Here is a 26,340-nt window from a genome sequence, read left to right on the forward strand (position 1 = left end):
TTATGAATGCAGTTGTTTTTCTGTGTATTTCTGTCGTGCTGGGTTGAATTCTCCAGTGGCAGCCTGCTGATGTGGGGACTGGCTGTTCCATGAAGCCCTGAGTTGTTCTGATGTGATGGCAGGGGCTTTCCTCTTGACTGAAGATCCCTTCCCCTCCAGGCAGGAGTAAGACAGCCAGGCCCCAGGGGAGAGGAGTGAGCCTCAGTCCTGGCAGTTCACAGAGGTCCCAGGACAGAACTGAGGATGTGGGGACCCCTACCCAAAGACTCAGGGTGACCCTCAATGCCAATTCGATAGTAGTGCTGTGCTGATGTCTTGGGCCAGAAAATACTCCACCACCTTGACTCTCTAGTGTCCCTCCACACCCCAGATTTCTTCATTTTTTGTCTCTGTGGGGAAGGGCAATTATTTCTACCCAAGTTCCAGCTGTATGTTGGTCTGCCTATTTCATCCCCACAGTGATCTCGTCTGGTAGGGACTGCACTTCTCAACTGGGAAAATTGAGGCATAGGTGGTTTATATACATCCACTTGGGACCATTCCTAATGAAGAGAGCTCGAACCTCAATGTGAACTTTTTCCAGGTCTGAGCTCTACCCACAGGGCCACACAGCCCCTGTCTAGGACCACCTGGCCACGTAGATCTTTACAATACAATTCCCCAGAGCAGAAGAGATTTCATTATTGGCAGATCTGAAAGCTCTACCCACCCCCCTCCTACCCAGAAGACAATTGCTCTGTAAATGACAGGCTTAGAGGACAAAGACAGCCTATCAGCCCACGAGTGCCTGACACAGACAAAGTACATAAATGGTCTGATTCAGTAAAAGGTCCCGAACACCAACCTCACACCACACTCGCAGCAAACCCATCTCATTAAAACGGAACAAAAACATGCCAGGTATGGTAGCACATGCCTGTAACCCCAGCACTGAGATAGCTAAGATAGGATTGTTGTCAATTTAGAGGCTAGCCTGGGCTATAGAATGAGTATCAGGTCAGCCTGGGCTAGACCAAGACCCTAACCCCAAAAGCAAACAAAACATTAGCAGAAGACAAACAGGACGCTTGGGGCACTTGCCTAGGGTCACCAGGTCCTCTGGAGCAGAGCCTGGTGGCAGGAGGTAAAGCTTGTAACCAGGCTACCTCCTGTATCTTCTAGTTCTTCATCTCCTGCCCCTAAGCACCTGCTTCAGAGGGCACACGCCACCTGACCTTAGTGTCAAGCCAGAAGCCTCTCATCTGGGAGACACAGACAGGATGAGCTGGGCTAGGCTGGTGGTTTCTGTCAGGGCCACTGAGAGTCCTGGGTAGAACTCACAGTCTAGCCCCATCTATGATGACAAGGTCTTGGCTGGGAAGGTCCCTCTGTCTGTTGTGACCTGGGCACCTGTGTGTGATCCCTGGACCCACAGCATTGCCTGGAAACTGTTGACTCTCAGACCTACCCATCTGTAGTGAGAGCGTCTACACTCTTAACCCTTCTGAGACCCTCAGCCTTTCTAATAAGCACCCCCATCAGTTTCAGGGGCTCCTAGTCTCCCTTCTCTGAGAAGATGCTGGGACAATAAAGGAGAAAGCCAACAAGAAAAGAGGGGTGGCCTCAGGCCGAGTATTTATTGTTACAGTGTTAGAATTCCTTGGGGAAGGTGTGGGACTCTGCCATTCATGGCTCATTTGCTTTACATTTACAAACCTTTCCTGGGTCAGGGACATTGTCACATCCACACTGGTGGCCTCTCCTAGAGTGAGACCCAGAAGTTGCCACCACCCAGGAGGCACCTTTCCCCACAGCTTGTGAATAGATCATTGGAATAAGAGGCTTTCTGGGAAGGGGTGTCATGGTCCCAGCAGGGCTGTCTCTCCCCCAGGCTCCTGCAGTGAACTCCAAAGTCACATCTGCCAAGACCCCACCCATCTTCATGACCACAGTTATTTTTTGGGGGTTGGGGTGTTCCTGATCTAAGTGCCCCATGCTGGCCAGGCTTAAGAGAAATCCCTTCTCTCCACTTCTGTATTTAGCAGTCACATGACAAGCTCCTGTATCGAAGAGTCAAGACAGAGAATCTGCTGGAAGTGACCGCTGGGTGTGGATGGAGACTGGCAGAGGCACCAGGGGCAGAAGCCCAGAGTCCACCGGGAAGGAGCCTTCTGATGCCATAGGACTCCCAGCCCTTAGGAAGAGGGTGTAACTAGACCTTCCCCTCCAAGGAGCCAGCATAACTGGCAACTCTTCCAGAGAGGTTGTCGATATATTCCTGGGCCCAGAGTCTCTGTCACCCTTTAGGGACACAGTTTGAGAGTGACAGTTGATCTCAGTTAGAAGAGGGCTTCCTTCTCCTTGCTGGGCTATGGGCTCAGTAGCTTCTGGATTCCAGGGGTGGGAATGCATATTATAAACACTCCGGGTGCAGGACCTGAGCAAAGCTGGGTTATAGATACCCCAGAGGTTCACCCTGCACATTCTGGCATCTGATGTGTGTTCATCGGAGGTTGACATGCAGACAGAAAGGGTCCTCCCAATCCCAAGACCTCTGGATTTGGATTGTGAGGAAGACTGTGCCCATGGGATCATTAACGAGATGTCTTCAACACGGGGACCAGCAACTCTCAAGTTCATGGGCTGTGTGTGGTCCTCCTACAAGGGGACACTCTTTATATCACTGTGGAAGGCTTTGGTGGCTCACAGGCTGCCCCCGCTGTCAGCTTTGGGAATCTGAACCTTTCTTGGACTCCTGGTGCAAATGTCCTCTGAGAGGCTTGGTGCAGAGTGACAGCGCACAGCTGTGTTCCAGTCTCCCTAGTGTCAGTAGGCAAAGTCTCTGCTCAGTCGGCTTGGGCCTGGCTGCTGCACCCAGGACTGCAGACTGTGGTGGCGGCCCTCCCAGGCCTCGCTGGGGGCTTGTTTTCAATATAAACACTCTGCACCCCCCCTTGCCTATTAACAGAGTGAACTTGTCCAGTGTCTGCAAATGTTGTGGATGAAAGTGACTAAGCACGCCTCCCTATCCCTTCCGGTTGTTTCCTGAGAGATTCAAAGCCTGGGACCAAGGTTAGCGCATGTTAATCCTCACAGCTTCCCTGGGAGGAACCGGAAGTATTATAGGTAAGACACTGAGGCACTGAGAGGTGAGGCTACTGGGAGCAAAATAGTGGCCGATCAAGAAAGGGGCTGGCTGGGAGCTCCTTCCTTGGACAACCCAGTGACCCAGAGATTTGCACCTCTGTTAGGTCATGGGTGAGCACATCTGTCTCTGGTGACATCATGACAGAGGTTTGTTGGGTTAATGACAGGCACTCTCCCATTTTTGTGCCCATGCTTGGAATGGCTGTTTGGGACAGAGCTCAGTAACCTGCAAACCACCCCGCCCCCCCCCCCCCCCACACACACACAAACACACACTCTTGAAGTCCCATTCATTCTGGTGACAGGATGTCCGCATCCTTTGGGGCTGCTGCTGCCAGGCCCCTCTGACCCTGCAGAGATCCCCTCCTGCTCCCAACATGTCCACCTCATGATGTAGTGCTCCCAAAGTGGAAGGAACGCCCATGCTATTTTGCATCCTTCCAGAGCAAGTGACCAGGTGAGAGTTTACATCCTCTGCCCAGTGGGTGGAAGGGTGGCATTCACCACCTGGCCACTTCCGGCTGGCTTTGCAACTGGTTCTCAATACCCTTGGCTCTGCCAAGGCTGGTTTTTTTTTCGGGGGGGGGGGTTGGGTTCCTGCTCCTCCCAGCAGGGTGGAGCCCTGACACTCTTTCCCCTTCTTGGAAGTTCAGCGTAAAGTGCCAGGAGTACTGGGCTAGTTCCTTGAACCACAGCGCTGGGGCCACCTGCTGGGTCATGGCTGGGTGATGTGTCCTCAGGGCCTGTCTTCAGAGAAACAAGACACCTAGGTGGGCATTCTCTGTCCTTGGTGCCCACTGGAAATGGTGGCCGTCTCTGGGAATTCCGTCCTGGCACCGCATCCGCCCTCAGCCCCAGGTCTCTCTGTACAGTTGGGGGTGGGCAGCCCCGGGCCACTGGGCTATTCCTCCCTTTGCCCTTCCAGAGTTGAGTCACACGGCTCTCTTACACGTTGGTGACCTCCAGGCTGTTGTATCCCTCCAAGCGACACTGTTCAGGCCTGCCTTGGAGGTCATCATCCGCACAGTCCTCATTCTCGAGAGAGCCATAGTCATCGTGAAAATCCGGTTCTTTGCTGCTGAAGCCCCTTCCTATCTTCCCCAGGGGCAGCTGAGGAGAGAGACACACACCAAAGGACAGAGGAAGAGAGAGATGAGAACTGCGCGGCCAGGCATCTCCGATCTAATTACTACGTGACCTTCAGCATCTCCCTGGACCTCTCTGGGCTCCTCCATTATTAGTACCATCCCTGCTGCCCAGACACATGGAAGGGATTTGGGGAATTTCCATGAGGAATCAACGTTTGAATTTCTAGCTAGAGATTCAAGTAGTTACCCAGGGTGACTCCGGGCTAATGATCCGACAGTCGCCCTGCTCCTTCCTGTTGAGAGCAGACAGATGGGACAGTACCTGTGAATATGTATAAGCACAGGTATGAGGCAGTACTCCATGCTCAGTCCAGAAGGAATATTCTAGCACCACCTGGTACGGCCACAAGTATGAGCTTGCAGCTTGCAGATGGGCGTTAGTGTCCCTGTTCTGTGTCTCTGGCTGTGGAACCTGAGCTGAGTCACTGCCCGTCTCTGAGCCTTGATTTCCTCAGCTACAAGACGGGAAAAGTGACAGAGACCTGGGTGGATCGTTGGGAGGAGCAGAAATCTGTAAGACACCGGGGGTGGGGGGCTGGGGGACTCAGAGCAGGTGACCTGTGGGAACTGCCCCCCGACACAGTGGACTCTTGATGGAGCCTCTAGTTGTGAGTTGTTTTGGTCCCACAGCACTTTGCAGTTATGTGCTCCACTGCCTGTCTTTCTAGACCAGCACCTCCACTTGAAAAGCCATTCTCCTGCGAGGACTTTTCAGTTGGGGCCTTCTGACTTCCCCACTGTGAGTCTGCTTTGGGCAGCACATGTAATCTATCTATGCAGGACCATGAAAAGAGAATTATTTTTCTTGTATTCCCCTCCCTCCCAACAAATTTTCACTCCTTTGGAATGAAGATACTTGAAACTGGACACAAGCCCTACAACCTCAACAGGTCACACACCTTTAATCCCAGCACCCTGGAAGCTGGCTGGGGAGTTCCAGGTCAGATCCGGCCACATCGTGAGATGCAGCTCAAAAAACAAAAGGGGCTGGGCTGGTGAGATGGCTTAGGAGGCAATGGTGTTTGATGCCAAGATTGATGGTCTGAGTTCAGTCCCTGGCACCCACATTGGTGGTAGAAGAGAACTGACCCCAGCAAGTTGTCCTCAGACCTCTACATGCATGCTGTGGCATGTACACATGAGTTTCATGTGTTTGTGCACAAGCACACACATATAATAGAAATATTTACAAGAGCAGATAAAACATGAAAGCGAGGAAGGCTGGTTGGGATGTAGTTCAGTGCTGGAGTGCTTGCCTAGCACACACAACGCCCTAGGGTCGACTCCCAGCACCATAAAGCCAAAGCCAAACCGAAGGCGGCCAGTCCAGGATAGACAAAGTGCCCTCAAAGGCCAGTGGGAAGCTGTTCCTGAACTGCAACTCCTATGCTCAACTGAGGTCCAGGTGCCGCCAAGTGAAGGGGAAGACATGAGTGTGGCGACCGTGATGCTGATTATACTAGGTTCTGTTTGGTCTCTGCCCAGCTGCCCCTGTTCCCTGCTGCCCCAGTGGGTGTGCCGGGGGTTCCTTGCTGGCCATGGAGTTCACCTGCCCCTGTTCCCTGCTGCCCCAGTGGGTGTGCCAGGGGTTCCTTGTTGGCTATGGAGTTCAGAACCTAAGTCGGAGGTTTTCAGAGTCTAGGGCTCCCTGATCCCTCCGGGCAGCTAGCTGTGTGAGGTGTTCTGCACCCCTGGGACCATTTTGCTTCAGGAGGCCAGGATGAGGGGATCCTACAGTCTGTAGCCACCCTTCCATAGACTCTGCCTTGTATGGATACTTGTCACTGAGCATTGTTTTAAGCAAGGGCCCGGATACGTGATGGCTCTCCTGCGTGCACCTGTAACCTGAGGCTGCTCCAAGTTCAAAGGTGACAAAGGAGCCCTAGGTCCACCCAGGAGAGGATGCCTGGCTCTCGGGACAGGAAGGCAACTTACCCGGCCAGATCTGGACTTGCTGTTGCTGCTGCTGTCCTCTTTCCCAGCTCTGGTGATGCTGGAGGCCCTGCCAGGGGGTGTCCCAAAGCGCTCAGACTCCCGGATGCCTGTGGAGCTGGGACATTTCACAGGTTGTAAGTTAGTCAGCTTGTAAGAGAGTCAACCCACTGCCATTGTCCCCAGTCCACATTCCGACTGCTTAGGAGCACTGGCTGCTCTTTCAGAGACAGGATCGGGGTTCCGTTCCCAGCACCCACATGGTGGCTTACAGTTGTTTATAACTCCAGTTCCAGAGGATCTGATGCCCTTTTCTGGCCTTCATGGGCACCACATGTGGGCACCAGGCATGCATGTGGTGCATACACACAGGCAAAACACTGGTTCTCATAAAAAAAATAAAATAAAATAAAATAGCCGTGGATACAGCTCAGTAATAGAGTGCTTGCTTGTCTAGACTATGCAGGGCCCTGGGTTCTACCTCCAGAACTGGTTAAAAATAAACATCCATGATCCTTTCTCATGGAGTGTGAATGTGTGTGTGTGTGAGAGAGAGAGGGGGGAGAGAGGGAGAGGGAGAGGGAGGGAGGGAGGAAGGGAGGGGGGGAGAGAGAGACAGAGACAGAGACAGAGACAGAGACAGAGACAGACTGGGGGACAAATGAAGCAGAGAAGAGACAGCACCTTGATGATGACATATTCTGACATTACTGTGAAGGACTATTGTGTCCACCCAGCCTGGGATGCTATCCAGGTTGGAGCCCTGATACTGATCTTAATGACTAGGAATGTTTCTCCAGCTGGAATCTTCCCACTCAAGATTTGCACCATGGGAGGACCACCCTGGGAGGAGCCAAAGGGTCAGCACCACCATCCCCCACCCTGCTTCTCCTCTCTGAAAGCTAAGGCAGTGACAGGGAAGGAGGGCAGAGGGCAGAGGCCTTCCCTGTGTGGCTCACTGCAGAACTGCCCAGGTAATATCAAATCTAGGACCCTTCTCAAGCATCTCACCACGCCCTCTGGTGGAGGGCTCTCTTGACCACTGAGGTGGTCTCTGAACTCCTTAGGAACTCTTGGGGTTCGGTGTCTCCTCAGCTGACTGAAGGTTCATGGAAGGGTCTCAGCAAAGCCTCCTGAATCCCAGCTCGGGGACCTTGTCTCACGAGCCAAGTGTGATAGGTGGGGGCAGCATCATGGACAGAGGTGACAGAAAGCTGCGGGGCTCCAGTTGAAGGCCACACTGCCTCTCCGTCCCTGGCCCATCGGCCCCCAAGCCCTGGAGCAAGTTCACTTCCTTCTGATCCAGAGGCAGGAATCCCACAACTTTCCTGCAGCTCCCAAGGAGTCGGCAGCCCAGCCAATCATGAGGAGCCACCCTCCTGCTCTCCCTCCAGACCTCCTTAGTGAACCCTAGATAGTTCAGAGACACCTGCTATCCCCCATAGTCAAGCTCTAAGCAGTCCCACCATTGTCTACTGGTGCCTGGTCCAAGCTGCCCCTCCGGGGCTCTGAGTATTTTAAGCCTGTTAAAATTTGGGGTTAGGGAAAGGGAGGTGATTCTAAGAAGAAAAGCCTTCCCTCCTGACTCAAGAAGAAATAGAAAGTCTAGGGCTGCAGAGATGGCTTAGTGGTTAAAAGTATGCATTGTCCTTCTCAAGGACCTCAGTTCGGGTCCCAGCACCCACCCTTGGTATCAGCACTCACACGCACATATCCCTACATACACACTGCACACACACACACACACACACACACACACACACACACACACACACACACGATTAAAAAAATACATCTTTAAAAAAAGAAATATAAAATCTAGATAAATCCCTAGCAAGTAGAGCTTGAATTGGTGACCACAGAGAAAGCCTAGAAACAGATGGCTTCCCGAATGACAGACATCTGCCCTACAACCCTTCCCAAAAAACAGAAGAAGAGGGAACACCTCCCTCTGCACCCTGATAGGCCAGGACTGCACCAACACCAAAATCCAGACAGAAGGCCTGAGAAGCAGGATGACTACAGGCCAGGTATGGTGGTGCATTCCTGCAATTCCAGCACTTGGGGAAGTTGAGGCAGGAGGATGCATGACTCAAGGCCAGCCTGGGCTACATAGTGAGTTGAAGGTCAGCTTGGGTTACATAATGAGACCCTGTCTCAAAGTCACCAACAGTAACCTGCTCCCCTGAAATCCCCCCCAGACAAAACAAGCTGGCTCTCCCCCCCCCCCCCCCCCCGAGAAGCCCACATGCCTGCTGTTGGGTGTGTATTTTATTTTATGTATTATTTATTTTTATTTTATGTGTATTGGTGTTTTCCCTGCATGTCTGTGTGAGGGTGTTGGATCCCCTGGAACTTACAGACAGTTGTGAACTGCTAGGTGGTGCTGGAAATTGAACCCAGGTCCTTGAGAAGAGCAGACAGTGCTCTTAACCACTGAGCCCCCTTTGAGTGTGTCTTATTTCCTTCCAAAGTGCCTCTCATTCTCTTAACCTTCATGCTTAAAAAAAGTCTTTTAAGCCAGGAGGTGGTGGTGCACGCCTTTAATCCCAGCACTTAGGAGGCAGAGCCAGGCAGATATCTCTGTGAGTTCAAGGCCAGCCTGGTCTACAGAGTGAGATCCAGGAAAGGTACAAAGCTACACAGAGAAACCCTGTCTCGAAAAACAAAAAACAAAAAACAAAAAAAAAAAAAAAAAAAAAAGTCTTTTAGTAAATTCCAACTCTTCTTCAAAGGAAACAAACAACAAAAATCCAAAGCCCAAACCAAATCAAACCTGTATAGATCAGTAAGCCTTATGAATATAAATGCAAAAACCTCCCATCCCACCAATCAGATTGAACAACAGAAGGGACTGGATACTCTGAGCAAGTGAGACCTCGCCCAGGAACACAAGGTTGGCTCGACACATGGACAGAAATGTAGTTCACAGTATCCATATAACACAAGACCAAGCAGGATGTTGCTGCTGGGTGGCCTTGGGAAGCAGTGGCCCTTAGAACTAGTTTGCTACCTGTGACAGGATGCTAGGATGAAATATGTCCCCCGTAAGCGCTGGACAAGCGCTGGTCCATGCCCTAGTGTGACCCCCGAGTACCACTTGTGAGGGCAGCATCCACAGAGAGGGTCTGGGCTGTCTGTATGTTCATTCTGATCCAGGGGATCCAGGGTAGGTGGGTGGCCATGCTCTGCTCCCTTGGACCAGAAGCACGGTTTATATGTCAAATCCTGCCTCTAAACCTTTGTCTCCATGGCTACACCTGGCAGAATGGCCACCTTGTTCTATGAAATCAGTGCACATTGTCCTCAGCTCAAGTCACACCTCACTCGGCCTTTCTCACTCACAGCTGCTCACTCTCCCTATTCTAAACGTCCCAGCAGTGCGTATTTATTAACTCATACATTCAGGACCCAACACTCCTCTTTCTAGTATCTGGCCTTCTCAGAGCCTCAGCTTCCTGACCAGCTTGGTGCAAGGACAGGTGGCACTCAGCCAGGCAAGGACCAAGGCTGTGACAACACCATTTGCTTCCTCACCCTGTGCCCCGCATCCCTCGGTCTGTGCCCCGTACCTCGCGCCTGTGCCCTTCACACTCACTTGGCCGGGTGGAAGATGGAGCTCATCTCCTCTGCCAAGTGTCTTCGGAGGATGTGCTTTCCGCTGGGGATGCCTAGGGCGGTGGCCATGGCCTCGGCATTGAAGGTGGGCTCCAGCACCAGCACAGCACCATGGACACCGCTGTTGGTCAGGTTGTCCGCATACTCCTGAGGGCGGAAGCGTGAGGCTGGGTGGTCTTGGGAACCAACTGTGCTAAAGCAGAGATATGACCCCAACCACAAGGGTTTCACCTATGGGGGTCAACTGATTTGAGAGTGAATGGGACCTGTTCCTTATCCTCAGAGCTGTAAACATAGGGGTCTTATGTCACTGACACTGGCTGGACCCTGGCAGGAGCCATAGATGGTTATGGAAAAAGTATTGCGAAGAACTGTCCAGTGATGAGAGCACTCAACAGGGGCCCTTGTGTAGCACTGAGGACCCCTCCAGTGACAGAAAGTGTGACCTTGTCAGGCTGAGTGATGGTGCCCCCTACCTTACATCAAAGTGGACATTGATTTGCATGTCATTTGCACAGGCTGGAGAATCAGCCCCCTGCCTCCACCACCATCGCCCCTCACCTTCAGGTCGATATCGCGCACCCACTTGAGCACCCGCTGGTTGGTCCAGACCACAGGGTCTGTGTTCTGTGTTTCGCAGCGGGCTCGGCGCTCCTGGAGGACCTGGGAGATGGGGAACAGGGAGTCAGCTGAGGGGATGAGGGACACACAGAGGTCACATGCGGAAGGACGTTCCCTGAGTGGGGACCTCAGAGGGCAAGTGTGATGAGGGCCACCCACAGCTGCCTGAGCCACACCATCCGTGTTGTGAGAAACAGAAGGAGCTGCCTCCCAGGATGCAGGGGATCAGGTGTGTGGGTTGGATAGAGACCCACAGTCTGTCTGCTCAATGTCCCCCAGGCCTGTGGCAGCTCTGTCCCAGCGATGGGAACAGTGATGGACATTTGTGGAGACCCTGCTTATGGCAGGGAGGTTCTTGGGGTTTGTGCATCCTGGTTTAAAATACCATCTTTAGGGTCCTGAGGATGACTCAGCTTTCTGTCCTTTCACAAGTCGCTCTAGGGGACTGATTCCCAGGCCAAGAGCTCCAGAGGCATGCCCTCTGTGGCAGTTTAAAAAGAATGCCCCCCCCCTAGGCTCATGTATTTGAATCTCTGGTTCCCATTGGTGGAAGTGTTTAGGAAGGATTAGGACTTGGGACTTTATTGGAGAAGGTGTGTCACTGAGAGTGAGCTTTGAGGTGTCAGAAGCCTGTGGCATTCCCAGTCTCTCTTTCTCTGCCTCTGCTTGTGGATCAGGTGTGAGCTCTGAGCTGCTGCTGCAGCACCATGCTCACCCACCTGCTACCACGCTTCCTGCTGTGGGAAATGCACTCACCCTCTGAAGCTGTGAGTGAGCCCCCAACAAAATGATTTCTTTTATAAGTTGCCTCCATCATGGTGTCTCTTCACAGCAACAGAACAGCAGCTAAGACCCCCTCTCTAGGACTTCCGACCCAAAGTCGCCCTCACTTTCCCTATCTCAGTGAGTCCTGCTCCATGTCACTATCAGAACACCCCATGTCTACCCTCTTCATCACACTGGGGCTCCTAGAGGTCAAGGCCTGGCCCCCATCTTCTCCTTCTGCCCAGCCATGCTGTGGGTGACAGGACCACAAGGCTAACGGCCTTCTCTGTGTTCCTCTCTCAACACCGAGCTACTTAGGCTCTGACATGGCTCTAGATAAAGTCAACCACAAGGACCCAAGCCTGAGGACCAGCCTCTCAGCGACCTTCCCCAGGGGACTTGGAGGGGCCTGAGGCTGGGGCTCTGTGCTCTCTGGCTTTGCAGAGTTTGGAATCAAGGGGCATCAGAACTGGCACAACAGTCAGGGCTCTGGTCCCGTCCCCCGTCCCAAGCCCACCGGCACTCATTCTGTTCTCCTGCTGCTACAGAGCTGGATCTGGGCCTTGGTCACCATGGTTCTCTCTGCTGCATTGTCTTCCTTGATCATCAGTTGCTGATTTTTTAATCTTTGTTTAATTCCACAACCTCAGACTCTCCTGATCTCCAAGAAGGTGTTTCTCAGAGCTTTTGGAGAGCCCTGAGTGTCCTCCTCAGGGTTGAAGTCCTTACAGACTTCAGTGGTTCTCCCTGAGGAGCAATGGATTCTGAGGTTGAGGGTTCCCTCGGTCCCCTCAAGTAAGGAGTTGCTAGAAGGGGGAGAGAGGAAGGGATGGGTGGATGGATGGATGGGGGTTAGTGGGATGGAAAGTGGATAGGTGGATAGATGGGGAGTAGACTGACTGTGGGTTAAGTATATGGGTGGGTGGGTGGGTAAAGGGTTGGATGGATGAACAATGGGTAGGTGGATAGATGGGGGTGTAGATGGGCAATGGGTGGGCAGGTGGATGGAGGGATGGATGGGTAAACAGATGGGTGGATGTGTGAATGGGTGGATAGATGAGTGAATGATTGGGTGGGTAGATTGATGGATGAATAAGTGAATGGATAGATGGATCAGTGTGTGGATGGGTGAATGGTTGGACAGAAATTGCATGTGGAGATGGGTTGTGGGGGAGTCCTGCCCCAGCCCCACCCCTTATAATCCTCACCTCCCTGCTGAAGTTCACTTGGTACAGCAGCTCGATCCCCAGCAAGATGCTGACTTGGTGGAACTTCTTGGAGACGTTCAGGTGCTTCTCTAGGTCCCGCTTCATCAGGGAGTTCAGCATCCTCCCATCGACCAGGTGGTTCTGGAAGGCCTGGGAATACTGGGACAGGCCGATGTCGTTCAGCCAAGCCTTGGCCACCCAGTGATGGTCCAGGTCGGCAGCTTTGGACAGACTGAGGAGACACAGAAGAAGTGGGGGTGAGGAAAGTGTCAGAGGCAGGGGCAGGTGGAAATGGTGCCAGAGATGGGGAGAGGGGACAAAAGACAGGACAGGGAGTAGACAGGAAAGCCAGAGATCAGCGGGGAAAGGGATGGAGTAGAGAGATAGAGGAAAGAAGAGAAGAATGGAGTGATCAGAGACGTGGAGAGAGAGAGACTGAGACAGAGAAAGAGATTCAGACACCCACAGAAAGAGCGACTAAGACAGAGACAGACAGACAGACAGACAGACAGACAGACAGACACACATTCAGGCAGAGGTGGGTAGGGAGGGAGAGAGCAAGGCAGAGAGACAGACAGAACTAGAGAGCAGCAGAGGTTCACAGGAACAAATGAATACCCCTGGACCACATTCAGATTGAAACTGAAAGGGGCGGTGTCAGGAGAAGGGTTACCTGCAGAAAGTGTCCCTCAGGGGGACCCATCCTTGCTTTGACCCACCCTCTTACCCTAGGGATCTGCAGGACTCCTCAAAGTCCCAGGATGACCACCCCCCTCCTTGTCCACCTGTCTGTTATCCTCTGGTGCCCTTTCCTGTTTGGAGGAGGATGAGAAGTCTTCTTGGATCCACACATAGTGTTCCAGGGCTTCTGTTCCAAGACAGGCGTGTGGCTCAGCCCTTCCCCCATTGGCTCATCTCTGAGTCAGAGAAACCCAGATCACCCTATCCCCGGGATGCTGTCGCTACCTTGCTGCCACACCTCAGACTTGCGCAGGACAGAACCTCAGAAACATGCACATTGTAGGTACACACACACACACACACACACACACACACACACACACACACACACACAAAGCTTTAAAAGCTTTATTCACTATTTTAGGTGTATGTGTGGGTGTGCCTGTGTAAGTTCATGCACACCATGTGTGTGTAGGTGTCCTTGGAGGCCAGAGGGTGTCTACTTGTCTGGAATTGGAATGGAGGTACTGGTTGTGAGCTGCCTGGTGTGCGTTCTGCAAAAAGGCTTTGCTGAAGGATAGGGAAACGCCTGGCAAGGCGGGTCTCTAGATGTCATTCCTCTGACTGCCACACGGTGGCAGCCTCACAGAAGGAATGAGGTCCCCACAACATACCTACCTGCAGAGGAACTTGAAAAATGACCTAGTGCTGGCAGGTAAGAAAGAGCACAACGTTGTCTAGGTGGGAGCCAGGAGCAAACACGAGGGGAACACTCAGTGGAAGGGAACACAGTTGGCTTACAAAGGGGTGCTGCCCTTCTCTGGGGCAGCTGGAGAGAGCTGGCATGCCCAATGCTGTTCCTGTTTCAGATGCTTTCCTGTCCCTTTACCCCAACACCCGCTGAGCATCTTCTGAGCCTGCACTCAAGGTGCTGACAGGGCTCTCTCCTCCGTCCCCCAGGGGCTGTCTGTCCTCTAAGATTGTCCCCGCCTTCAATCCTGCCGTTCTGGTTACTGCCCTCACAGCACTCAATGCCCGGTGCATTTAAGTACAAAGGGATTTATCCACTGGTTTATTGTCCCTCCTCCCTAACTTAGGGTACAGGAGTGGTGGTCAGGACACCATGTTCTCTGACATAATGGGTGTGGGGCTGATTGGCAGACACTCACTAACGACTTGTTGGCAGGATGTCTGCATGGGTCCTGGCTCCCTCTCCCTCCCTCTGCCCAACCTCCTGGAACTGCTTTCCCAAGCAGAACCTTGTCCTCTGTCTCCAGGCCTGTTGCCCACCATTCCCTCTTTATCATCTCCTCCAGGCTCCACTGGGCTGTCTAGTCTCCCAGACACCTTTCAGGAACTCCCCCCAGGACCAGGATCCTTTCTCTTGCCAAAGGTCGCAGATCCCCATGTGTACCTGGCGTGTTGGGGTTAACTACAGCTTGTAGGCCAACTCCCTCTCTAGACCGTCCTGGCGAGGCCCAGGCCAGCTCACTCAGCCCCCCCTGCAGAGTGAATGCTGCCTGGCATGTCTCATAACTAACTGTTCAAGGCCAGGGGAGGGACTGGGCTGCACTCTGCCCTGATGTGGCTCCTACGCCAGAACATTCCAGCCCAAGATAATCTTCCTTCTGGGATGATGGTTCCAGTGCAGAGCTCGTTCGCCCACCATGGCTGGCCTACTTTGGCACAGAGGGCCCTTGCCCAGCCCCAGCCCTCATGGCCATCATGGCTCTGAATTTGAGGCTCCTGGCAGGGTTGTCACCGATGGGAATAAGGGAAGAGTGCCCCGTCCCCCATCCTTCTGAAGTCAATGGTGCCACAATGTTGGGGTTGGTGGCCAGGAGGCACACCTGGCCTGACCTCCTCAGCTGTGGCTGACTTGTAGCCAGCAGTGTCCCTCTACAAGCTCCCAAAGAACGTGCATTTGACCTTCAAAACGCCTCTACACTGAAGTTCAGTCACGCTTGCCCGGCTGCTGCTCGGAGCTGACCTAGGGACTCAAGTCTGGCTTCCAAAGGAACCCAGTTGCTGTTTCATTAACAGCTGTCCGTACCTCTTCCTCAGGTGGAGCTAGGCCGGACCCCGTGGTCTGATGACAGGCATGTCATGGAGAGACCATCTGGTTATATTGGGAGACTGTTCTGGGTTTGGGAACATGCAACCCCAAGACTCAGTTTCCTCTGTAAAAATGGAGATAGCCACACTTGCTGCATGGAGTGGTGGGGACTGAAGGGGTTGGAGAACAGGAATCCCTAAGCCCAGCTCCACAGCCAACAGTAGGAGGTGACAGTGTTTTTACCACACTGGTAACATAGGAGGTGGGAAGACAATGTCCTTACAGCCAGCTCTGCGGGGGGGGGGGGGGGGGGGGGGACTTTTTCATGTTATCTGTCTGCACTTGATTCTTTTTTTTTTTTTTTTTTTTTTTTTTTGGTTTTTTGAGACAGGGTTTCTCTGTGTAGCTTTGCGCCTTTCCTGGAACTCACTTGGTAGCCCAGGCTGGCCTCGAACTCACAAAGATCCGCCTGCCTCTGCCTCCCGAGTGCTGGGATTAAAGGCGTGCGCCACCACCGCCCGGCTTGCACTTGATTCTTTATCTCTAAGAGGGGGGTAATTATGTCTGAGGCATGGATGGAATGGGTGAGTGGAATTGTATTTGTAAAGAGACAGGTAACGGTTTGGCAAGGGGCGGGTGTTGGGCCCGGAGTGGCCACGTCCATTATCACAGTTGACCGATTTGAGAAACCCACCCCGGGACTCTGACCCCAGAGTCCATGAGCTTTTAAAAGTTCTGTGGCTGAGTCAGAGGACTCCAGACGCAAAGATGTAGCCTTGTACAGCTCATCTGGGGAAGGATCAGCCTGTACTGGATTCCTAAAAGGGTCCAGTCCTTAGCTTCTGGTTAAATCTTCCCTCTTTACTTCACAGGGAAGGAAACTGAATCCCAGAGAAGGCAGAGCGACCTGGCATAGGAATCTCACAGTAAGGGCTCTCTTCATGGGGCCTGGGCTGTCTAATGTGGGGGGGACCCCTTGTTCCTTGGGACCATCCTGCTCTAACTCTCCCCTGCACACATGGCTGTGCTTTTGAACCACACCTTTCTGAGCTCCTGAGGGGACTAGTGTGTGACCCTTACAACCACATGTCTATGTGATGGCGTCTGAAGTGGGGCCATGGGAGGCGTTAGGGTTACCTGGCGTCACTGGCGGTAAATGATACTGCTGCCCCGTGTGAGGACCCTGTAAGAAGGCTGCCATGTATAACCAGGGGGTACCCCTGCTGGAGCCTGGCCCCCCTGGACCTTGCTCCCCTAGACTTGTAGCTTTCAGGGCTGGGAGAAATAGCTGTCTGTTGTTTATGCCACCCAGTTGGTAGCATTTTGTTATGGCAACCCAAGCTGATGGGAAGAGCCATGCCTTGGGGATAGTGGTGGACACTTGGGCAGTAGCAGGGACTTCTGAGAGCTGAAGCCAGCAGCCGCATGTGCTTGAGGAACGTAGGCAGCGTGGAGGAAACCTCTAGGATGTGGGGCATGGTGTGAGCGGGAGGGGGTTTCTAGCTCCAGTGGTCAGGATGGATGATGTGCAGGGACTTTGGGGTCTAGAGAAAGGAAGTGGTCTGGAGGTGGCTGGGAAGGTGCTTCTGCAGCCGGAGTTCTCAGGAGGGAGGATCCAGCAGGGTCGAAGGTGCCTCCCACACCACCCCGTCAGCCCTTCCCTCCTAGCCTGACATCTCTGCTGCTGGCTCCGAGATGCCAGCTTTCTGACTCCTTCTCAGTAATCCTTGCCATCTTGGCATAGCACCAGGGCCCCTCTCCTGTCACATAGGATTGTGTGCACTCCTCAGCCCCTTCTCTCTGTCTCTGTTTGTCTCTGTCTCTGTCTCTCTGTCTGTCTCTGTCTGTCTCTGTCTCTCTGTCTCTATCTCTCTGTCTCTGTCTGTCTCTGTCTCTCTGTCTCTCTGTCTCTCTCTGTCTCTGTCTCTCTCTTTCTCTCGCTGTTAATCCCCAAAGCATCTTCTGCAGTTAGTAGCACACACCATCGGGTTTGATTAATTAACTGTACAGAAACGAAGGGAAACCAGCGAAGGAGATAATTATGCAAAACAGACCATGTCAGGTTTACAAAACTGGCCCCTCCCCACTCTGAGCTCCAGGGACCGGGTGTTGGGGGGAGGGGGGCTTCTTCCCTTTGCATAAGAGTTGTTCAAAAGGTGGAACCCCAGGAAGTCAAGAGAGTAGGGAAGGAGAGGGTGGGGCTGGGTAGGGGTGGTATGGGGGGGGGGGCGGTGCTCCAGCACGGACAGCCTGGAGGGAAGGGCTGCCAGCCACCATCAGGTACATCTGCTAAGGGAGGCCTGGACCTCTGTAAGAGGTCTCTGCTCCTCTGTAAGAGACTTCCACGAGGCTATCCAGCCCCTTCATCTCCTCGGTCTACCTCTGTCTTCCCCCCTGCTTCATTCCTTCACTCTGGGATGGATAGACCTGAGCTTTGAGTAGGTGAGGCAGACCTGTTGGGTGTGTGTGGCCTGGTCCCCGCCAGCTGGGCAGGCGGAAGTGCTGGGAGCCAGCCACTCTCCTGACTCCTGCCCTGGGGTGGAGGTATGTCACGCGTGCCCCCTCCTGTGTGTCCATTTCTCTTAGGGGGCAGGGCACACCTTGGCCATCTTTGCTACACCCAGTATCCTGAAACGTGGTGTGACCCAGTGCCCTGCTTGCCTGGGTGACAGGGAGGCTCAGCTTAGAAAGCCCTTGCCTTTCCAGGTCTCAGAGGCTCACCTGCGGCCAGCTTCGGCGTCGCGGTAGTCCTCGATCGCCAAGCGGAGCTTGCGTCTGTGCAGGGAGCTGCACACACCCAGCCCCAACTCCAGGTCCTCGTCGCTCAGGCTGAGAAGCACCTGCTTTCAAGAGATGGACTTAGTGCCCGAAGTTGAGAGGTGGAGCAAGGAGTAGGGGGGGCCTGGCCGTGGCCCCCGGAACCCCAGGTGGGGACGCAGAAGCAGGTGGAGCTCTGAGTTTGAGGCCAGCCTGGTCTACAGAGTGTGTTCCAGGACAGCCAGGGCTACACAGAGAAACCGTATCTCAAAAAACCAAAAATAAATAAACAAAAGCCTGTTTCTAGGAGCTGTGGGATGTCTAATGTGGAGTCCCAACTCCCGTGGGACCATCTTGCTTCATCTCTCTCCTCTTGCCTGGCTGTGCCTTTCTGTCACCCCCTGCTGGGCTCCTGGAGGTCCTGGGCTTAGCTACTCTTATGGACCATTGGGTGGGATACTATTTGGACCAAGATGGGTGGGACCACCACCTAGGCTAAGAACCCCCCAGTCCAGCCCTGTCCTTCTGCCAGCTAAGGAGAGGTTGGTCCCATTTTAAGGGCAAGGTGGCTTGACTACAAAGGGCTGTGATCCTCTCTAGGAAGACTGGTTTACTGGTGACCTGGGCCTGCAATAAGTTGGCCAATTTCTAGACTGTATCTCCTCTTGTCCCCAGGATAGAATGGAGACAGTCATTCCTGGGAGGGGATAGCACTCACGGGAAGGTCCAGGGGCATCCTCCAGGGCCCGAGCTGCCTACCTTGCCGCTCTTGACATTCTCTGCACAGGCCTTGACGTACATGGGCATGGCCATCACCACCTCCAGCCAGGCCTGCACTGTGCCAGCCTTCCAGTGGGACATAGGCGTGGTCCTCACCAGCTCCACGTGTTGTAGACGGTCCATCTGCTCCTCTCCCTCAGACAGGCTGAGGCTGTGCCGTGTGGGGCTGCACTGGCTGTCGGAGTCTGCAACACATGAGTACACAGAGCCTTGCTGTGGGGAGGAGCCAAATTCTTGGTGGGAGTGGGGGGACTCCAAGGCACAAAACCAAAGTGGCTCTCCCGGCAGTTTGCCCATTCTCCTACTGGATGGCCTCACATCCGGGCACACACAGGAAACACTGATAGGTCTCAGAGGTCATTAAAGAAGAGGAAGAGGGAGAAATAAAGTTGGGAGGGGGGTATGTGTAGTGTGTGTGGGGAGACAGTTGAATGGGGGAGGGGGGAGGCGAATATGATCAGTAGATGTATGACATTGTCAAAGAAGTCAATCAACCAAAACAGCTCTGGTTGGCCACCCAACCCCCGTTACAAAGTCCTCTCTGCTCCCCGCAAGGAGGAAGAGACATGATATTCCAGAAAGAATAAATCTAACGCAAAAATGTAAATCTCCCAATGCCGCCCCTAGACAGCAGCTGTTCGTATTTAGTTAAATGGTCTCCAGGAGACACAAACGCCCCCGCCCGCAGACACCCGCATGATGGCTCTGTTCTGCTAGAGGCTTTTGGTCAGACACTGTGCAGGACATTGTTCCTTCTCAGTAGAGAATTTCAGTGCAATCTTTTGAACAGTGTCAGAAGGACATTCACGGCTTATTTTACTCTGCATAGGCTTGGGGGTGGAGGAGGGGAGTGGGGGTTGTTTCCAGTTTGACCACATTATAGATACAGAGTGGCAGCGAGCACTTTGGGTAACCAGGTGATTTGTTTTCTTGGGATAGATGGGACGCGGGCTCCATCCATTAACCCATGGAAGCCTGTGCCTGGAGTAGCCTCAAACACAGAAGGAAAGGAATCCCCAAACAGGCTGGTACAGTGCTTCTGTTGCAAATGTGAAGACTTGAGTTTGATTCCCTGAACCCACATAAACAGGAAAAATGGATGGGGCTGGCCAGAGGGCTCAGTGGGCGAAGGCGCCTGCTGTCCAAGCATGACGACCTGAGTTTAACCCATGCAAAAGTGGAAGGAGACAGCTGCTCCGGTTACCCTCAGCCTCTGTCTCTTCAGGGACATTGTAGATATGCATCTCCCCACACATACACACACGAATTGTGATTACTGTTGCTAGAGAGCTTCTCTCCAGGCTCCACCAAGCCCTGCAGTCCCACAATCCACATATAAAATAATCACTCAGACACTTATATTACTTATAAACTGTATGGCCGTGACAGGCTTCTTGTTAACTGTTCTTATATCTTAAATTAACCCATTTTTATAAATCTATACCTTGCCACGTGGCTGGTGGCTTGCCAGCGTCTTTACATGCTGCTTGTCCTGGCGGTGGCTGCAGTATCTTTCCCCCCTTCTTCCTGTTTCCCCAATTCTCCTCTCTCTTTGTCCCGCCTATATTTCCTGCCTGGTCACTGGCCATCAGTGTTTTATTTATATAGAGTGATATCCACAGCAGATTACATATAATGATGGGGTGGCGAGCCATTCTTGTAACCCCAGGGCTGTGGACAGTGGTGACAGGTGGACCCCTAGGACATTCTGACCAAATAGCCAAGCTCCTAGGAGATCATAGTCCAGCAAGAGATGCTCTCTCAGGATGGCACCTGAGGCAGGAAAGCTGAAGTTGTTCTCTGGTCTCATACACCTGTATGCACACACAGGAACACACACCTGCACCCATACATACACACACATGCACAAATGTGTGTGTGTGCACCTGAATGTGAGTGTGTACCTGCATACACATATGTGAACACTTATGAACACACACGCACACAAAATATATGAGATGTATAATGTTAAACTACACATGGTGATGCATGTCTGTAAGCCCAGTGCAGGAAGATCAGGAGTTCAAGACATTTACGTAGATATGTATGTGTGTGTGTGTGTGTGTACACATACAGTACAACATGGGTAAATGTTAAAAGTCTTTATCTATGGAGGATCAATAACATTGTTGATAACTGCATGAGTGTGTGTGTGTATGTGTGTGTGTTTGTACACACACAGTACAGCATGGGTAAATGTTAAAAGTCTTTATCCATGGAAGATCAATGACGTTGTTGATAACTGCATAAATGTGTGTGTGTGTGTGTGTGTGTGTGTGTGTGTGTGTGTGTGTGTGTGTACTATTCAGGCTTTCTGCACTGACTGTCTAGGATGAGAATCTCTTATCCAAAATGCCTGGAACTGGAAGTGTTTTAGATTCCGGATTTTATTATTTTCTCTAATTCTGGGATATTTGCATATGTGTAAAGACATGTATTGGGGGGAACCCAGGTCTAAACACGAAGTTCATTCATGGTTCCTGTGCATCTTATGATGATAACTTCACACAATATTGTACGTAAAACACACTTTTGTGTTGCAAAATTTTGTTTTTAAAGACTTATTTTTATCATTTTTAAAATTATGTCTGTATGGGTATGTGCATGTGAGTGCTGTGCTGGGGGAGGCCAGAAGAGGTGTCATACCCCCTGTGCCTGAGTTACAGGCAGTTGTGAGCCACCTGATGTGGGTTCTGGGAACAAAGCCAAATCCTCTGTAAGAGCATCCAGTGTTCTAAAATGATGAGCTATCTCTTCAGCCCCATGTCATAGGATTTCCTCAAGGGTGTCATGTTAGTGCTCAAAAAGTTTTATATTTTAGAGCATTTCACGTTCTTAGTACTGTGTTCCCCAAAATATTGTGTACCCTAATAAACTTATCTGGGGCCAGAGAACAGAACAGCCACTAGATACAGAGGCCAGAAAATGGTGGCACACACGCCTTTAGTCCTATCACTTGGGAGGCAGAGATCCATTCGGATCTCTGAGTTTAAAGCCACACTGGAAACAGCCAGGCATGGTGACTCACGCCTTTAATGCCAAGAAGTAAGCCTTTAATCCCAGGAAGTGAGGGCAGAAAGCAGAAAGGTATATAAGGCATGAAAACCAGGAACTAAGCTGGTTAAGCTTTTAAGCTTTTGAGCAGCAGTTCAGCTGAGATCCATTCGAATGAGGACTCAGAGGCTTCCAGTCTGAGGAAACAGGATAAGCTGAGGAACTGGCGAGGTGAGGTAGCTGTGGCTTGTTCTGTTTCTCTGATCTTCCAGCGTTCACCCCAATACCTGGCTCTGGGTTTGTTTTTATTAATAAGAACTTTTAAGATTCCTGCTACATTCTGGATTTTTGAGTGCAGTGATCCACTGGAGGCACTGGCACAGGGCAGTCAGGCCCTGTTACCGACTTTGGGGGAAAATAAGAGGTGATGTGCGGTCTCAGTAGTCAATCAAAATCCCAGGCCCTTGCTGTCCTCGGCCACCAGGCCTTGGTGTTGTGCAGACTTCCTGAAGCCTCGGTTACTCTCTGTATTAAATGAGTGTAACAGTGTTATCCTAGGTGGGCAGGCGTCTTCCACCTCTGACTGTGATGACATCATAGGACCTCCCTCGGGGACAGCTGACACTGGTAGCTAGGACCTCTCCCTGGGACTTGGGCACATTTGGAATTCAGCAGGTGCCCTGGTCTCATACATTGCTTAGATAAGATGCATTTTTGTTGTTGTGATTCAACCCAGGTGCCAAGGAAGGGATTCTAGTGAGCTGGGTTAGACCCTGGTCTGGGGCAGAGGTGTTGGGAGGTGAGGGGTGGAGCTGAGGATTTGTGCCTGGTGAAGGGGTCTGGGTTTGGGGTGGTGGGGTGAGAATGGTGGGGTGAGAAAAGAGAAGGCAAGAAGCGGGTAAGGGGGGGGGGGCTGAGCACAATAATACCAGCCCTCTAGAAAGACATAGCAAACCTCAAAAGGTGAACAGGAGGAAGAGAGAGGGAGGCAGAGTGGGAGGCGGGGAGGAATGACTGACTGTGAACACAGATGAAAAACATCCTGTGTGTGCCTTTGTGTGTGCGTGTGCTCATGCGCACCTGTGTGTGCATGATCGTGTGTGTGCTCCTCTGTGTTTGTGTGCAGATCCTCTGTAGACATCAGGTGTGTGTGTGTGGGGGGGGTGTAGGTGTGTGCACGAGTGCGCAAGCATGCATATGCATTCACTCGTGCGAGTGTGTGGGAGTTGATCTTCCTCACACCTCCAGCTGCATATGGAGCACAGGGTAGAGAGCACAAGCTCCCACCGTCAACTCACACACTCCCGTTTAGGTGCAGTCAGCCCCCAACCCCCACCTCCTGCCTTCTGCCCCAAGTCTGAACTGTAAAGTGGAGGATGTGGCAGGGGAGGTGTCTTTAGGGTCATAAAGCCTCAACTAAACTGTCGTTCCCCAAATGCTGACCTGATGTATCAGTTTCCACACCTGCGCGTCCGTCAATTCTGGGTTTATTTCCCCTCCTTCTCAGCCCTGAGAGTAGAAATAGGTCACATTTACAGCCTGGCTGCTCAGCCAAAGGGCTGGAGCCAGAGGATTGGGGATTTGCTATCACTGCCAATATGCTCGCACACGCTCGTGAAACACACACACACACACACACACACACACACACACACACACACACACACACACACACACACACACCCCTCACAAGATACTAAGGATACTGGCAATGCTGATCCCAGTCTTGCTGCAGAGGCCTCCCAGGAGGCCACAGGCCCTATGGAAGCTACTGTAGGTACCAAACACAGGGATGGGCACAGCATTGCATCCAGCCCCTTGTACGAGTTTCTAAAAAGCATGTGCATGGCTCACCAGTAGCCCTTTTGTTTTGAAAGTTTGAGGCCCTTTGTCCCATCCCCAGCCTGGGAGAGTGGGGGAGAAAAAGTCCTGGTCTAATATTCCTTTTGTGGGACCATAGCCATGCCCTTCAGCCCTGATTTTGCTCACATTGAGGACCTGGGTATCTGTGGCAGAGATCATCTGGCCCACAAAGGCCCAAATAATCATGTCTGGTTCACTGCACAAAGCCCTTGGGAGAATGTCCTGCCTGCCCTGGAGGTTGAAGGTCAACATTGGAACTCTGTTCTCTATTGTCTCATTCAGTTCTTCCCTCCCTGGTGGGTTGGAAACTTCGCTCTCCAAGTCTCTGTTTTTCATGTAATTGTCCTCAGGGTATGATCCCTGAGACATCAACATCAACATCACCTGATAACAGGCTAGAGATAAAAGTTTTAGGACCTCTTGTCTCCTGGAGCAGCGACTCTAGGGGTAGCCCAGCTTCCACAGATGTCCCGGTCCTTGGGAGGCGCACTCCAGCGGCACATCCATTGCTCTCACACTGACCATGCAGAGTCAGCTGACCAAGACGTACAGCTCATCCACCGTCGTTTTAATGTCTCATCTCAGATAGTCAGAATGGACACCAAGGATTCCCAACACCCCTTGCTTCTACAGTGCTACAGCTACTTTTAATCCTGAAGACCTCAGTCATGGGACACTGTGATCAGGATTACCTTACACTGATATGTGTTTGCTTGAGATAATTCACTTAAAGCTTATCAGGTTTTTGTTTATCACTGCTTGTTGTCTGGGATTCAATCTTCTGACTACCCCAAGGAAGTTGTGGTGGTGCATGCCTATAATCCCAGCACTCAGAAGGCAGAGACAGGCAGAGTTCTGTGAGTTTGAGGCCAGCCTGGTCTAAAAATGAGTTCCAGGACAGCCAGGGCTACATAGTGAGACCCTGTTTCAGGAAAAAAAAAAAAAGAAGAAAAAGAAGAAAAGAAGAGGAAGAAGAAATCTCCCTTGATTCAAAGTGTTTGGGAGGAGAGTGGGAAGCTCTCAAGACTTGTTTAATCCGAAGACAACTTGTCTCAACTCCCAGGAGTGCACAGTGAGGGGTTCCCACACTGTGTTGCTGCACGTTGGATCCATGGCTCCTTTAATCTCCCATCCTGTTGGGTAGAAGTCAGGGCAGTCTCGATGTTGGCTTCTGCTGACTGCTTTGAAGGTTTCTCATGGTCTTCTGTGTATCTCATTACAATGAGGCTAGATATGAGTTTATCTATCTATCTATCTATCTATCTATCTATCTATCTATCTATCTATCTATCTATCTGTATTCATCATCTATCAATTATCTTATCTATCCTATCTACCTATCTAATTATCTATAATTTATCTTATCTATCTTAACATCTATCTATCTATACTTACCAAATTATCTTATCTATCTGTATCTATCTCTATCATCTCATCTATCAATCAATTATCCTATCTATCATCTATCTATCTATCTATCTATCTATCTATCTGTCTGTCTGTCTGTCTGTCTGTCTGTCTGCCTGCCTGCCTGTCTATCATCTCATCTATCAATCAGTTATTCTATCTATCTATCTATCTATCTATCTATCTATCTATCTATCTATCTATCTATCTATCATCTATCTATCTATCTATCTATCTATCTATCTATCTATCTATCAATCATCCTATCTGTCTGTCTGTCTATCATCTCTCTCTTTGTGTCTGGGAGGGAGGCCCACACCTGTCAGGATGCACATGTGGAGGTCAGAGAACAACCTTGGGTATCAGTCTTTGCCTTCCGCCTCACTAGAGACTGTCTTTTCTGGTTCAGCACTGTGCAGTACAGGCTGGCCTGGAAGCTTCTGGGACTCTCCTGTCTGCCTCCTGTCTCACCTTAGGAGTGCTGGGATTACAGATTCATGCTAACCTGTCCACTTCATGTGGGTTCTGGAACTCTGAGCGCCATCGCTCATCCTTGACATGAGTTTCACTCACTGAGCTGACTCCCCAACCTCACTTTCTTTAATTTCTTAATCAATTCTGAGTCATATAGATTCTGCTTTCTGGGTCAATGGGCTCCATTTGGTCATAGTCTCAAGACTCATTTCTTTATGTTACCTTTGCTCCATTCTCCTGGTTCCCTCCTTCTGGATTTCAGTGAGACATAACTTGGCCTTTTAAATTCTCTTTCTCACTTTTTTGCTTAGCACAGTCAGTAGAACCCATTCATGTAAGGGTAGAAATGGGATGGGGTTGGCAGTACCCAACATGCCACCGTGAAATTTGAAATACAGCTAGCGCAGCTGAAGAAGTGAGTTTTAATTCTATTTAATTTTAATTAACTAATTAATTAAAATGCAAATTTAGACAGTAGTGTGCAGCTAGTGGCTGTTGTATTAGACCAGACAGCTGGAATTTCCTCATCATTGTTTATCGCCATATGGCCTAACCCCCATCAGAGAGTGACTTTTAAAGCATAGCCCAGGTTAGCCTAGAACTCATGATCATCTTGCTTCTGCCTCTTCAGCATATCCTACAGACTCAACTCCTTGTCTCTTTGCATTTTTAGGAGGTCATTTCCTTAAAGCTATTTTCCATTTTAAAAATTCTCTCTTTAGCTATTTAATCTGCAGTTTAACTGTTTATTCAGTTTTGGTATTATCAACTGTACTATTTCTAAAATGTTCAGAGTGTGTCTTCCTCTCTCCTGACCAAGGTGGCTATCTCTCCTATACCATGCACCGTCCATTCTGTTCTGGTTTGGTCTGCAGATGTCGCTGGTGTGGGGCCGTTCCTCTGTCCTGCC

The 26,340-nt window shown here is 51.4% G+C and overlaps 1 protein-coding gene across 3 annotated transcripts in view; it reads right to left on the reverse strand.

Annotated features, from left to right (window-relative positions):
- Positions 1-1,591: 1,591 nt before the first annotated feature.
- The window catches only part of Kazn (kazrin, periplakin interacting protein), a 1,014,985-nt gene continuing 990,236 nt past the window's right edge, over positions 1,592-26,340 (reverse strand). For all 3 annotated transcript variants that reach the window (XM_076565617.1, XM_076565620.1, XM_076565619.1), the window contains 7 exons: positions 18,672-18,877; positions 17,877-17,995; positions 12,419-12,650; positions 10,386-10,487; positions 9,805-9,971; positions 6,210-6,324; positions 1,592-4,236 (listed from right to left, as the gene is read on the reverse strand). In XM_076565617.1, coding sequence (XP_076421732.1) covers positions 4,072-4,236; positions 6,210-6,324; positions 9,805-9,971; positions 10,386-10,487; positions 12,419-12,650; positions 17,877-17,995; positions 18,672-18,877 — 1,106 coding nt within the window. In that variant the 3' untranslated portion in view covers positions 1,592-4,071. The remainder of the gene's footprint in view (positions 4,237-6,209; positions 6,325-9,804; positions 9,972-10,385; positions 10,488-12,418; positions 12,651-17,876; positions 17,996-18,671; positions 18,878-26,340) is intronic.

Source organism: Peromyscus maniculatus, chromosome 2 (assembly GCF_049852395.1).
Source record: "Peromyscus maniculatus bairdii isolate BWxNUB_F1_BW_parent chromosome 2, HU_Pman_BW_mat_3.1, whole genome shotgun sequence".
Classification (NCBI taxonomy): domain Eukaryota; kingdom Metazoa; phylum Chordata; class Mammalia; order Rodentia; family Cricetidae; genus Peromyscus; species Peromyscus maniculatus.